A 12,861-nucleotide genomic window follows, 5' to 3' on the forward strand; every position below is an offset into this window, starting at 1 on the left:
GCACTAAATTAGTAAATTCATTGAACTGAAAATGCTGCTCGTCGAGAATAAAATAAAATGTTATTACCTGAATTGTTAACTATAAAAATTTGATGTTCTTGCTTGCCAGACAGTGATTCAATATGAAATTTGATTGTTCGGGAAAATACGATAACATTGCATGTAAAGACCTTGTTACACTTTCGTTGTATATATATTTAAGTAAACTATAAAAACATTTTACCAGGTAAGGCCCACTGAGCTATATAACTTTTTATCAGAAGCGACCTGGCTATAAATGATAGCTCAACGAAGTGACTTATCACGTGGACAATTATAGAAGTTGAATACTCAAAACTAATGTTTATAAATGTGGAGGGAAAAACCAGAGGCCCCGGAAAAAAAACACACGACCACGGGGAGAGAGATTACGCAGATTCCAAATATACAGCAGCAGGCATTGTCAGGGCTGGATCGAACCAACTACCTCGCCTGCATACCAGGCGAGGTAGTTGGCATCTTGCTACCGTGATCCCCATATGTATGTGGAGATACAGAGCAGCGTGCTGCTGTACGGTATATTTTTGTTACCCTTAAAACGCCACAAGGTTTCCGCTCTCTATTCAGCCGGGGTGTTTGCCGCGATTGGAGCGCTTCACTCGCGATATGAAACCCCCTGAGTTCAAACCCCGTTCAAGGGTTGGCTCGGCAACGTAGTCCCCTCATAGTTCATCAAACCGAGTTACCGCAACGTGGGAAGTCGCCAACGGCAAAACCACCCTCGGTGTGGAACTCTATCCCCTTTGCGCATCCGCAACATCAAATGCACTCTTGACTACCTTCAAGAAAACATCTAAAGGCTTCTTCTTGGCTCAGGGCTTTCGAGCGGCCCTGAGCTTGGCTCCGCGCCTCTGAGTTGTTGACTTGTCTGCAAAATCTGGCGCATTATAAATGTCATGAATATTTCCTAAGCTAAGCAGGAATTTATCCTAGATATATATATGGTTAGAATGAATGACCTCGGTGCATAAACCAGATTTTGCAGGCTGCCGCGGGGCTACGTTAGCAGCAGAGGGCTGTGCGACCAAATCAAACTTTATTCTGGCCCTCTGCTCCAATCGTCGATGCTCCCCGACCTTGCCAACATGCGCTGACCAGCGTGCTTAAGTGCGGCTCAAATAACCCCCCAGGGCCCGCGCGTTGCAGGAGAGTCCTCGTCCAGCAGCGGATTGGCAAAACAAAAAAGGGGGCCGTTGCACGTAACGTATACGCGGACCCTATGGAGAGACGAACCCTCCGCCTTGAAGGCGTGTGGCCGATGACCGCCCCAGACTCGTTGAGACTTTGCAAGTTTCCCTTTTGGGAGCGCGGAATGGCAGAAGAGTGCTTCAGTCACATCTCGGGTTACAGGGATTAGATAGACAACAGAATGAGCAGCTGTTTATACAGCAGAGTATTGGCATACATACAGTGAGGGAAAAAAAGTATTTGATCCCCTGTTGATTTTGTACGTTTGCCCACTGACAAAGAAATTATCAGTCTATAATTTTAATGGTAAGTTTATTTGAACAGTGAGAGACAGAATAACAACAACAAAATCCAGAAAAACGCATGTCAAACATGTTATAAATTTATTTGCATTTTGATGAGGGAAATAAGTATTTGACCCCCTCTCAATCAGAAAGATTTCTGACTCCCAGGTGTCTTTTATACAGGTAACGAGCTGAGATTTGGAGCACACTCTTAAAGGGAGTGCTCCTAATCTCAGCTTGTTACCTGTATAAAAGACACCTGTCCACAGAAGCAATCAATCAGATTCCAAACTCTCCACTATGGCCAAGACCAAAGAGCTATCCAAGGATGTCAGGGACAAGATTGTAGACCTACACAAGGCTGGAATGGAATCAGCCCAGAACTACACGGGAGGATCTTGTCAATGATCTCAAGGCAGCTGGGACCATAGTCGTCAAGAAAACAATTGGTAACACACTACGCCGTGAAGGACTGAAATCCTGCAGCGCCCGCAAGGTCCCCCTGCTCAAGAAAGCACATATACATGCCCAGCTGAAGTTTGCCAATGAACATCTGAATGATTTAGAAGACAGGACAACTTCACCGCATCAAAGGGACGATGGACGGGGCCATGTACCGTCAAATCTTGGGTGAGAACCTCCTTCCCTCAGCCAGGGCATTGAAAATGGGTCGTGGATGGGTATTCCAGTATGACAATGACTCAAAACACACGGCCAAGGCAACAAAGGAGTGGCTCAAGAAGAAGCACATTAAGGTCCTGGAGTGGCCTAGCCAATCTCCAGACCTAAATCCCATAGACAATCTGTGGAGGGAGCTGAAGGTTCGAGTTGCCAAACGTCAGCCTCGAAACCTGTGGTAATTACCGCGGGTCCCTTTGCAAAAAAAGTAATTAAGAATTTGTTGTCGATTAAATCAACTTTCCATCTTAGCTCTACTCAGCTGTGTTGTACATTTGAAACTTAAAGGAACGCAAACGTCATTGGAAAATGCACCGGTGTAACTGTGGAAAAAAAAAACTTAACGAAAAAACTAAATTCCATCAGGTTGTTTGAAAAAGCGAGAGCGGTAAAAAAAATGCATGAATGATTAATTGGTGGCCATAAACAAGAGGGATTGTGTAACGCTATTTTTCTGTTTCGTCGTTCATTCGTTCGTTCCTGAATCCGCTTGTCCTAGCGAGGGTCGCGGCGGCAGCAGCATGTTGAGTAGTGGCGGTCCACACCTCCCTTTTCCTGGCGACGGACTCTAGCCCTTCCTGGGGAATTCCCAGGCGTTTCCAGGCCAGCCAAGCAACATCGTTCCGCCAGCGTGTCCTGGGCCGGCCCTGGGGTCTTTGCCCAGTTGGACGTGTTTACGTGACAAACCTTAGTAATTGGCTGTGTCGTGTGGTGGCGGGTTTAATGACACATTTATATTTACGTGATCTAACCCCGAAAAAAAACTCTTAATGGGGAAAGTACATGTGCAAATTTGTAACTGACGAGAAAAATACACCGTGCTGATGAGTCCTAATCGGGACCAAACCAGTCCACAGCTGTCTATCACTGCATTACCGGTGCCTGTCAGTCAGTCACATTTGCTTAAATTTATTATGATCGTTAACTGAGACAAGAGGACCACAATGCACTTCTTCTGGGAAATGCTGATAGTTTTGCATATTTACACGGAGGATGTGTGTTTTCAACAAAATGTGTACTGTGTACATACGTGGTTTATTCTCATCTCTCCCAGCCTATGTACTACTTGTTCCTTAATTTCCTAACCTAACCTGACCCTACGCGATGATAGATACACACAAAACGGAATCCTGCACATGCTTGACCGCAACCGGCGCATCAAGCCGTGCCCGGAACGCTTCCAAGAGTGCCCCGACAGGTTTGCCACCCCCTTTCACTCCCATCGTGCATCACCTAATTATCGTCACACCGCTGTCGGTCCGTTGAAAGGTGTTTGTCCTTCGTCGTTTGTCCATCGTGACTTTAACTCGATGAACCAAAACTGGTGCAAGGATGAGCAAGGCAGTGCCAACAATCTCCCCTCAAAACCTGGGATTGTTTTTTTTTTATTGACAGGGTAGATACATGGAGCCTTATCAGACGAGAGGGCTAAATATGCCACGGAGCCATTGGTGGGTTGTGATTACTGACAAGAGATGCCTCTTGACGGACATCTGAATTACGATATATATCAACTCAATGTCTGCTGGTAGAAGGCCTCCCCAAACTCACCATGGTGGCTATGAGATGTTGACTGCCTCGCCTGGTATACAGGAGGTCGTGGGTCCGATCCCGACCCTGACGCCTGCTGTATATTTGTAGTTTGCATGTCTCTCTCTCCATGGTCATGTGGATTTTTTTCTCTGGGTCCTCCGTTTTTTGTCCTGGGCCTTAAGAATCAACGTCCCTTTAGAGTATTTGGCTGATGCTATAAATTTCCACGAGAAAAGCCACTTCGTTGTGCTATAATTTATGATAGCCAGGTCACTTATGAACAAGAGCTACATAGCTCAGCGGACCTTACCCTGTAAAATCTAAAATAGTTTCGTTTATTAGTAGTTTAGTTTCAACTGTGTCCGTTGTAGTGGTAGTTGGGACCACGCTGCAACACTCTGGTCAGTGCAAGTTTGTGAAGGGGGAGGGGCACGCCCAGGACCGACGCAGCTATCACTCGCCACTGATGATAGCCGCGGGCCCAGAAATCTTAACTCGGATCACCGAGTGGTTAGCATGGAAACACATCTAGACAAACATGCGTCTGTACACGTGTTCACGGATGTACACCCACGTAGCTATGCACGCACATAGATGAACACATACACAAATCTGTGTACCTATCCACAAAACTATACAAATGTTATGGCCTTACACACATTGGCTAGAGGGTGCTATGGTCACCGCTATAACCAGCCATCTCTCTCTCTTCACAATGCTGATGTTTAACACACCGCACTCGGTACTCATTAAAGGCTGAGTCGACCTAGCGGAGAGTCAGCACTAGTCTTTTTTTCAAAAATCTCATGCGCTCCACATGTTTGACACTGGGATGTGCGTGTCGTACGTTAGGTTTGACCTGATCCTGACGTGTGAAGAACGGGTTTACGACCAGGTCGTGGAAGGTAAGAGACCGTGCCGTTGCCCTCTCTCGGTTTTGACACGTAGGAGGCTTTTGCGACCAATATCATCCATAATACAGGGTTTTTTTTTAGTTAGATCGTGTAAATATATAAATGTGTCGTCGTTAAACCCGCCGCCACCACCCGACACAGTAGTGTAGAGCACACCGGTATGTTGGAGAGCTAACCTACAACGTCATCGCATCTATCCCTCTGTTTAAGGAACGAAACAGGAGGATTTCTCCACAGATCTGGCTGTCGCCTGATGAAGCTAGCTGTAATTACTGGCGAAACGTCGTACTCAGATTGTAAATGTTGTGGCTTTGCTCTCCAACACACCGGTGCGCTGGACTAGCAACGAATTGGCACGTTTTGTTTACGTGACAAACCTTACTAATTGGCTGTGTCGGGTGGTGGCGGGTTTAACGACACATTTACATATTTACGTGATCTAACCCAAAAAAACTGTATTGTGTCCTCTCTCTCGCATTAGATTCTTTACAGTTTCAAAATATCGAAGCATCTCCCTGTCATGAACTTCACTTGCACATTAAACAGTCCCCCTTAACCCCCTTCCATTTCTCTCTCAAAAGCTCACCTCTTCTTCATCGCCCAATCTCTTCCTCTTCCCTCCCCTCGCCCCATCACTCCTTCCCCGTCCCTCCCCTGCCTTTTCTTGAACCGCTTTCTGTGTTTAGTTTGTTGTCCTTCCCCCGCACCTCCGATTAGCACGGTTGGCTACGTACGGTGCGAAAGAAGTTCAACATACCTAAGTACCCCGCTATTGCCTTTCACTCATTTCTCAATCCTTGTAGCGCGCCCCTGTCAACTGCATCATTCAATTTGGTGTCACCATTTTGTAAGCTACTTCAAACACCGCTCTATAAACATAATTAGATGAGAAATTGGAATTAGGTGAAACCGAGCACCACACGATGCTCGCCTCTGTTGGCAGCGAGGCTTTCCTGCATACATAATGATAATATACTTGAAATACCATCAGTGAGACTTCATTGAAATGTACGTGGTTGGTAGGCAGTTGACTCTGGCAATGAGACTCATCCTGGTATCCTGATGAGATCTCACCTGGTTAAACGCATTAACCCTCTAAACACTGGAGCACAGAGTTCAGAACCTGCATCAGCGGTCTGTGCTCTCTACGGGGCTCTTATTGCGCTCCAATAAAAAAAAACATTTGTTAAATAAAAACGTGCATAAACTTGACTCGACTGGGCCTCACAGAGCCCACCACCAACCAAGGCGTCCCCGGTTGCTTTAGACAATTTATAATATTTTCGCTGCTATAGATTTCCACGTCATAAGCCACTTGGTTGAGTGATCATGTGCAGCCAGGTCGCTTCTTAAAAAGAAGGTAATATAGCTCAGTTGGCTTTACCTGGTAATATAAAAAATAGTTTCCTTTTATTTTGATCGTTTTTAAAGTGCTTTGTTTACCTTTCCTATACTGTGCACTCCTATCGTGTTTGCGTATTTTTTTTCGTAACGTCCTGACCTCTATTGGACATCTGTGGAAAAGAGCTTCGTAGCTCATTGGATTCCTCCGGTATAAACGGGGAGGTCCCGTTCCCACGACCAACCTGTCGGCGTTCTGTCAAGCAGACCTGAGCGGCCGTGAGCAGGAGAGCTTCCAGCCGGTGCACGTCATCAACGTGGACGTGCAGGACAACCACGAGGACGCGACGCTCGGCGCCTTCCTCATCTGCGAGCTCTGCCAATGTGTGAGTGCGCTCCTCGGCAAATCGCCAAAAATCCGGCTCCGCTCACTATCGTCGCACGGTAACACGCGGGTGACATCGCACGGTAACGCGGGCGGCGTAGCACGGCAACGCGGGCGGCGTAGCACGGTAACGCGGGTGGCGTAGCACGGCAACGCGGGCGGCGTAGCACGGTAACGCGGGTGGCGTAGCACGGTAACGCGGGTGACTTCACGGTAACGCGGGCGGCGTAGCACGGTAACGCGGGTGACTTCACGGTAACGCGGGCGGCGTAGCACGGTAACGCGGGTGACTTCACGGTAACGCGGGTGGCGTAGCACGGTAACGCGGGTGACTTCACGGTAACGCGGGTGGCGTAGCACGGTAACGCGGGTGACTTCACGGTAACGCGGGCGGCGTAGCACGGTAACGCGGGTGACTTCACGGTAACGCGGGTGATGTAGCACGGTAACGCGGGTGACTTCACGGTAACGCGGGTGGCGTAGCACGGTAACGCGGGTGACTTCACGGTAACACGGGCGGTGTAGCACGGTAACGCGGGTGACTTCACGGTAACGCGGGTGATGTAGCACGGTAACGCGGGTGACTTCACGGTAACGCGGGTGGCGTAGCACGGTAACGCGGGTGACTTCACGGTAACGCGGGCGGCGTAGCACGGTAACGCGGGTGACTTCACGGTAACGCGGGTGACATCGCACGGTAACGCGGGCGGCGTAGCACGGTAACACGGGTGACTTCACGGTAACGCGGGTGGCGTAGCACGGTAACGCGGGTGACTTCACGGTAACGCGGGCGGCGTAGCACGGTAACGCGGGTGACATTGCACGGTAACGCGGGTGGATTCACGGTAACGCGGGTGATGTAGCACGGTAACGCGGGCAGGGTTGCCCACATGCCAACACACGCAGCGTCGCACAGTGACACAGGCGAGGTATATGCGTATGAAGTCGTGGTGCACTGTTTGGCACACTGCGCTCTGAACCTTACGACTTCAGTTCAATTCCCAGCGGCGGCTAGCCTAGTTAGCGAGCGGTATCTAAATTGGTCCTGGGCCCCCGACCCTGACCAAAGCACACTGACCAGTGTGAAGAAGTATGGTCAAACATCCCCCATAATCAATAAGCCATGGCGGAAGCCTCCACCCAGCAGTGGATTAACAAATGGCTGTAACTTATCAGAAAAAAAAAATATGTGATATTTGCCCCAACGCACCACTTAATTTCCCATGCAAACAGCAACGTTTTAACTCCGAAGTTATCTTCTCATCACAACTACCCATTAACTTGAGCTTGACCCGGGGAGGCTCGCTGCACGGAACTTTAAATAAATCACGGGGCGGCATCCAGTACTCCTCTCGATAACCCCCCCCCGTGCCCCACGAGCATAAGAAAGGCTTCTCACAAAGCGTTTGACAAATAACAGCACCGTCGTTGTTACTGTTTATTTTTTAGCGGAGAGCCAGACCGCGATTGAATGTGGATCCTGAGGCTCATAGCGGAAGTGCTCTGTGCTTCACGATTTAACGGTGGTCATTTTGCGCTTTTTGACAATTTCTTTCGGTTTGTGGAATTGCACGTGGCATGAAAAGCAATGTAGATTTAATCAGGAGGAGGAGGAGGTGGTTGCGATTGGTTCGGGGGCACGTGTGCAGGGTGGATGAGGAGGGCAGGGTACCGAGGAAGTCGGGCATTGGAGTGGCACCCAGAGCGACGGTGGTGTTGGTGGTTGCTGACTGTGGTGGTAACTGTAAAAGCGGCCGTTGAAGGATGTGTTGGACGTGTAACAACTACGCAATCCAGCGGAAATAAATCATCGGCAAGGTGTTGTAGGATTGGCAGTCCAGGCCCATGGTAACCTCTTGACCTCAGCACCTTCACCTCATTTAACCGCCGAACATAGCCATAACCTTCATTAACATCGCTCCTCTGCCACCACATGTCCCCTTGATTTCACTTGTGCATGCGTGTGTTTGTGTGCGTATGGGGAGCGGTGGTGCAATGGTTAGCACGCTGCGCCACGAACTCGGTGACCCAAGTTCGGTTCCTGCTCGTGGTCAACACTAGTGGCGAATATCTGAACCGGTCCCGGTCCTCCCCTAGGTCGACTCAGCCTCAAATGAATGTATGCATGAATGTTGAACTTCTTTCGCACCGTACGTAGCCAACTGTGCTAATTGGAGGTGCGGAGGAAGGACAACAAAGTAAACACAAAAAGCAGAGCACCTGGTGCAGTGTGTAAACTTAACCACTGGAGAGACAAAGGCGGCCGGGCGTGGTGCTGGCCACCCACCCCCACGTGTGCCGTGCGGGCCTTCACAGGTGCTGCTACTCGCTAACAGCACTTGCACCAACACTCTGTTACAGGCTATCCGGGGTGGGATCTTCGTCTTTTTTTGTTTGTTTGTTTGTGCCGTTCTCATTCGCGAGCTGCAGATCCAGCTGACCGAGGACCTGGACAATGAGATCGACGAACTCGTGCAGGACTTTGAGGAGAAGAGCGGGAAGCTGATTCTGCACACGGTGTGCTTCTACTGATGGCCGCGTGGGGGGTTTCTCTCCGCGGGTACGAGGAGCTTTGGGGGGGGGGCACGAGATGGGGCGGTGGGGGGTGAGATGGGAGGCGTCCCATCTTGCACTGGCACCCCCCCCCCCGCCTTTCCGCCATGCCCTCCCCCCCCAATTAGCTCCGTTTAACTGCCAACCGGGATGACTCTTGGCTGACACTCGGCTGGCGTTGAGCTTGCCCACGGATGGCCGCACCGAACGCCCGAGACGATGCCATTGCAGTGCCATAGCTCGGTTGGCATGGGTCCCTGGTGCAAGGAATTAAATGGGATGCCCGCCCCCCCCCCTCCCTAGCTCCCCCTCCACCTTCCCACCCCCCCCCCACCCACCCCACCCTCGTGCACCGTCTGGGGGATCCTTCCAGCCCCCGTGGGCCGCGATGCAGTTGCACTGCCTGCACACTCGCCGGCCGTGCCGCTGCCCCGGTGAACCCCGGTTATTGCGGTCGCGACAGAAGGGAAGAGAATCGATCACCGCCAAAGGTCGGGGTGGGGGGGGGGGTGGGGGGAGGGGGTGGGGGGAGGGGGGGGTCACGCACGTGATTGCGCAACGCAACCTCGCGTGTTTTTGCCGGTCCGCAGCAAAATGTCACAAGCCGTCGGTGTCCCATCTGCCGCAACTAATTAGACGGAGTAATTCTTCCTTCGTCTCTCCCAATTCCTCACAGGGTAGCTCCCCCCCCCCCCCCCCGCTACCAACACACCCACCCTCTAGCGTCAACCCCCCGCCTCTTGGAAGGGAGCAGATGTGAGTGAGTGAGCGGTACGTTGCCGTTTTGCTCATGGTAGAGTGGCGGGCACTGGTCGGATTGAAAAGCCGGAATGGATCGGGCGCGCGGCGGAGCGGAGTGGGGTTCGGGCAACGGCTGCCGGGTCAGAAAGTTACAGCAACAAACAATACAAACACACGATAGGCAGTGCAAAGTATAGGTAAGGTATGCAAGTCACGAAGGCTAAATACATACATACAATTGTTGTATGAAGTGTATAAGTAGAAATTGCTATAGTACATCAAATCCTGCCGATTTTTCAACAAGAAATGCAAGCATGGGCAGCAAAACAAAAATAAAAACAGTCCCAGACCACGTCAAGACAACACACACAGCCCCTCAATAAAATTGCACGTTGAAATGTGAACTATCGAAACCTTCGAGGGGAGGGAGGGGGGGGCGTAAGGATCAAAAGTTACAAATCACAATTGCAAATGATCACACCAGGCTGACCCCACCGAGTCTCTCAAGACGCTTTTGCAGGAGGGTACTGCCCAGTTTTTCACAGTAAGGGGGCGGTGCTGCCGCTGCTGCTGCTGCTACGTGTGATTTCCAGGTAATTTTTCAGCTTTGGGATGTTTGGCCAACACAAGTTACACGGTACGTTTTTATAAAAAAATTTTCCCACGGGTTTAAGTATCTATAGCCATGTGCGCATGTATCCTTATTTGTCTGTGCGTATATAGACGTGCGTATGTACGTAGGTAACAGCCTGTATCAATTAGGATCGCGGCATCTGTCTCCACACGTCACGCTCTACGGCTCCCCAAAATTCATTTCTCTGGACTTTCTACAGTTAATTTTTTTTTAAATGGTAGTTGAGCCGCCGTTGACGCGCGATTGGCTCGCAGCCCAATAGACTAGAGTGCGAGGGAGCGACGCGGACAGAGCTAGCCGCCGTGGCCCTGTGGTTAAAGGCACTCGGCAAAGAATCAAGACGGCGAATTCACATCGTGGTTTTGGTGTGCGGTGGGGCGGCGGGGGGGGGGGGGGGGAGTCCGATCTTTCGGTCAATTCTTTACGTTAAAGTTAATCACTGCTGTGCTAAGAAAGAGGTTGGATGCTGCCGTAATAACGCGGAATTTCCAGCGGTGAAGATGATGCGCTTGTTTGAGATGGGCAACGCCGACTTGAGACGGAGGCTAGAGGCAAGTGGGCAGTCTGCCCTCGGCCGAACACCTCTTTCACGTGGAATAAATGAACGCCGTCTCAATGTGCGCGGTCGAGCGTTGTGCAATGGTGATTACTCGTCACTATTCAAGGTCGCCGTTTGAGAATTTCCTAACGCTGCGAGTAAGGGTTTTGGCGCATTCGGTGAGAGAGCCGCAGTCCACGTGTGATGCAGACCTCAACTCACCCAAGGGCACAGAACCTTAACTCCAATCTTGGCGGAATTCTCAGCTCATGCGTTTCCAATCCATTTACAGAACCACGATGTAATGCGATGTGAATATGCAATATAAATAATAATTTAATAAACGCTAAGTAATGCTTAATGATTCTCTAAATGAGCCCTTGTTGTCTCGTCACGCCGTGTTAATTAAACACATTCTAAGGTCTCGTTGGAAGCCCTTGAACTCGGTGTTTGTTGTCCTTGAGTTTGTCTTGTGAGGACATTGTCCCGTGCGACAGCAGTCGTGAGATGTCGTCTCCCTCACCTGCTGTGCAGGACGTCGTGGGTTCGATCCCGAGCCTGACGCCTGTATATTTTGAGTTTGCTTGCATCTCTCCCTGTGGTCGCGTAGATTTTTCTCCGGGTCCTCTGGTTTTTCCCTCCACGTATAAAAATTCGCGGATGAGATGAGAGTTCTGTGTCAGGTTGAGATGAGGTTTCTGTATGGGTTTAGATGAGGGTTCTCTATCGGATGACATGAGGGTTCTCTATCATATCATTCTCCTGCATTGGATGGCACACAGGTGTTCAGTATTAAATGAGACGATGGTTCTGTAGTGGAAGAAAAAGAGTTCCCGTATTGGATGAGGGTTCCGTGTAGGATTCAGCGAAGGTTCTGAATTGCGTGCGTGAATGTGTATCGGCCCGGTGATTTCTGTACCACACGAGAACACGGTCATGCATCTGATACGGCAAACCCTTCGTCTGGTTAGGATGCCTTTGTTCAGCTCATAAAATGCTGACCAATTTCATGCAATCATGCACAGTAATAATAAACCTACACACCCTATTACAACACCCTATTAAACACCATTGTCATGTACATGCCGTTGTTAATAACTAATTGCTATTTCGCGACTGCTTTCTTATTTTATTAATATTATGCTTGTTTACGCAGGAAAGCGTTACTATACCTCAACTATTTTTTTTAATGAGGATCCTGTTATGGTTTCGCAGTTAGGGGACGATGTCGTTGCTGCTATGTGTACTTGAATCCCAATTGAGTAATTTTACTGGTTTTGTTTTTCGGCATTTGGGATGTTTCGGCCAATGCCAGTTGCATTACTCTTTGGTTTTTTTAGTTTTTGTTGTAGCTGTGTGAGAAAAAACCAGAGGACCTGGGAGAAACCCATTCAGAACATGTGGAGAACATGTTAAGAACATACAGAAAGGCACTCGCGTCAGGGAATCGAACACGGGCTCTTGTTGCTGTGAGGCGCAAGTGTTATGCGCCACCCTGCCATATTAACACCGATTGTTGAACATTAAAAAAAACTCGTTATGCGTTGGTGTGAAGCATTATGGGGGGGGGGGGGGGATAATTAATTAAATTTCGCTCCCTTCATTTACTTCATTGCCCATTATTGCGCCACTACAGCGCATCATCAGCCTGTTTACACGCTTTCTATTAACTCTGTCTGTTGTTGTTGTATCCTCAAATCTTGTAACTCAATTTTAACCCACTTCCCAATGTGGTATCGACTGCAAACTTGGTATACTTATGTCGTACTGATGACAATACTATATTCTATCATTAAAAATAAAATAAATAAATATATTTTTTTACATTCTTTTTTACATGTTATGTTTCGGCTTGGGTTTAATTGTCCACGCTCAGCTGACGTTGGCTGTAAATCACCACGGTCCTTTACGTCGTGGCGAGCTTCGGGGCCACTTCCTGGAGTCGTGGAGTTCTTCCATTACTCGTACGGTACATCTTCTTTGGTTCTTTCGGTAAAGTCACGTAGAATGAGAATAAAATAATAAATTGATAA

At 49.2% G+C, this 12,861-nt stretch overlaps 1 protein-coding gene across 1 annotated transcript in view; it reads left to right on the forward strand.

Annotated features, from left to right (window-relative positions):
- LOC116950393 (RNA polymerase II subunit A C-terminal domain phosphatase SSU72) overlaps positions 1-12,652 on the forward strand; it is a 46,483-nt gene extending 33,831 nt beyond the window's left edge. Inside the window, exons 3-6 of the mRNA XM_032968096.2 lie at positions 3,301-3,387; positions 4,575-4,627; positions 6,245-6,363; positions 8,793-12,652. Of these exons, the coding sequence (XP_032823987.1) occupies positions 3,301-3,387; positions 4,575-4,627; positions 6,245-6,363; positions 8,793-8,894 (361 nt within the window). The 3' untranslated portion in view covers positions 8,895-12,652. The remainder of the gene's footprint in view (positions 1-3,300; positions 3,388-4,574; positions 4,628-6,244; positions 6,364-8,792) is intronic.
- The last annotated feature ends 209 nt before the right edge of the window (positions 12,653-12,861 follow it).

This window comes from Petromyzon marinus, chromosome 39, assembly GCF_048934315.1.
Source record: "Petromyzon marinus isolate PM22_M1 ecotype Great Lakes invasive population chromosome 39, UKy_Petmar_22M1.pri1.0, whole genome shotgun sequence".
Classification (NCBI taxonomy): Eukaryota; Metazoa; Chordata; class Hyperoartia; order Petromyzontiformes; family Petromyzontidae; genus Petromyzon; species Petromyzon marinus.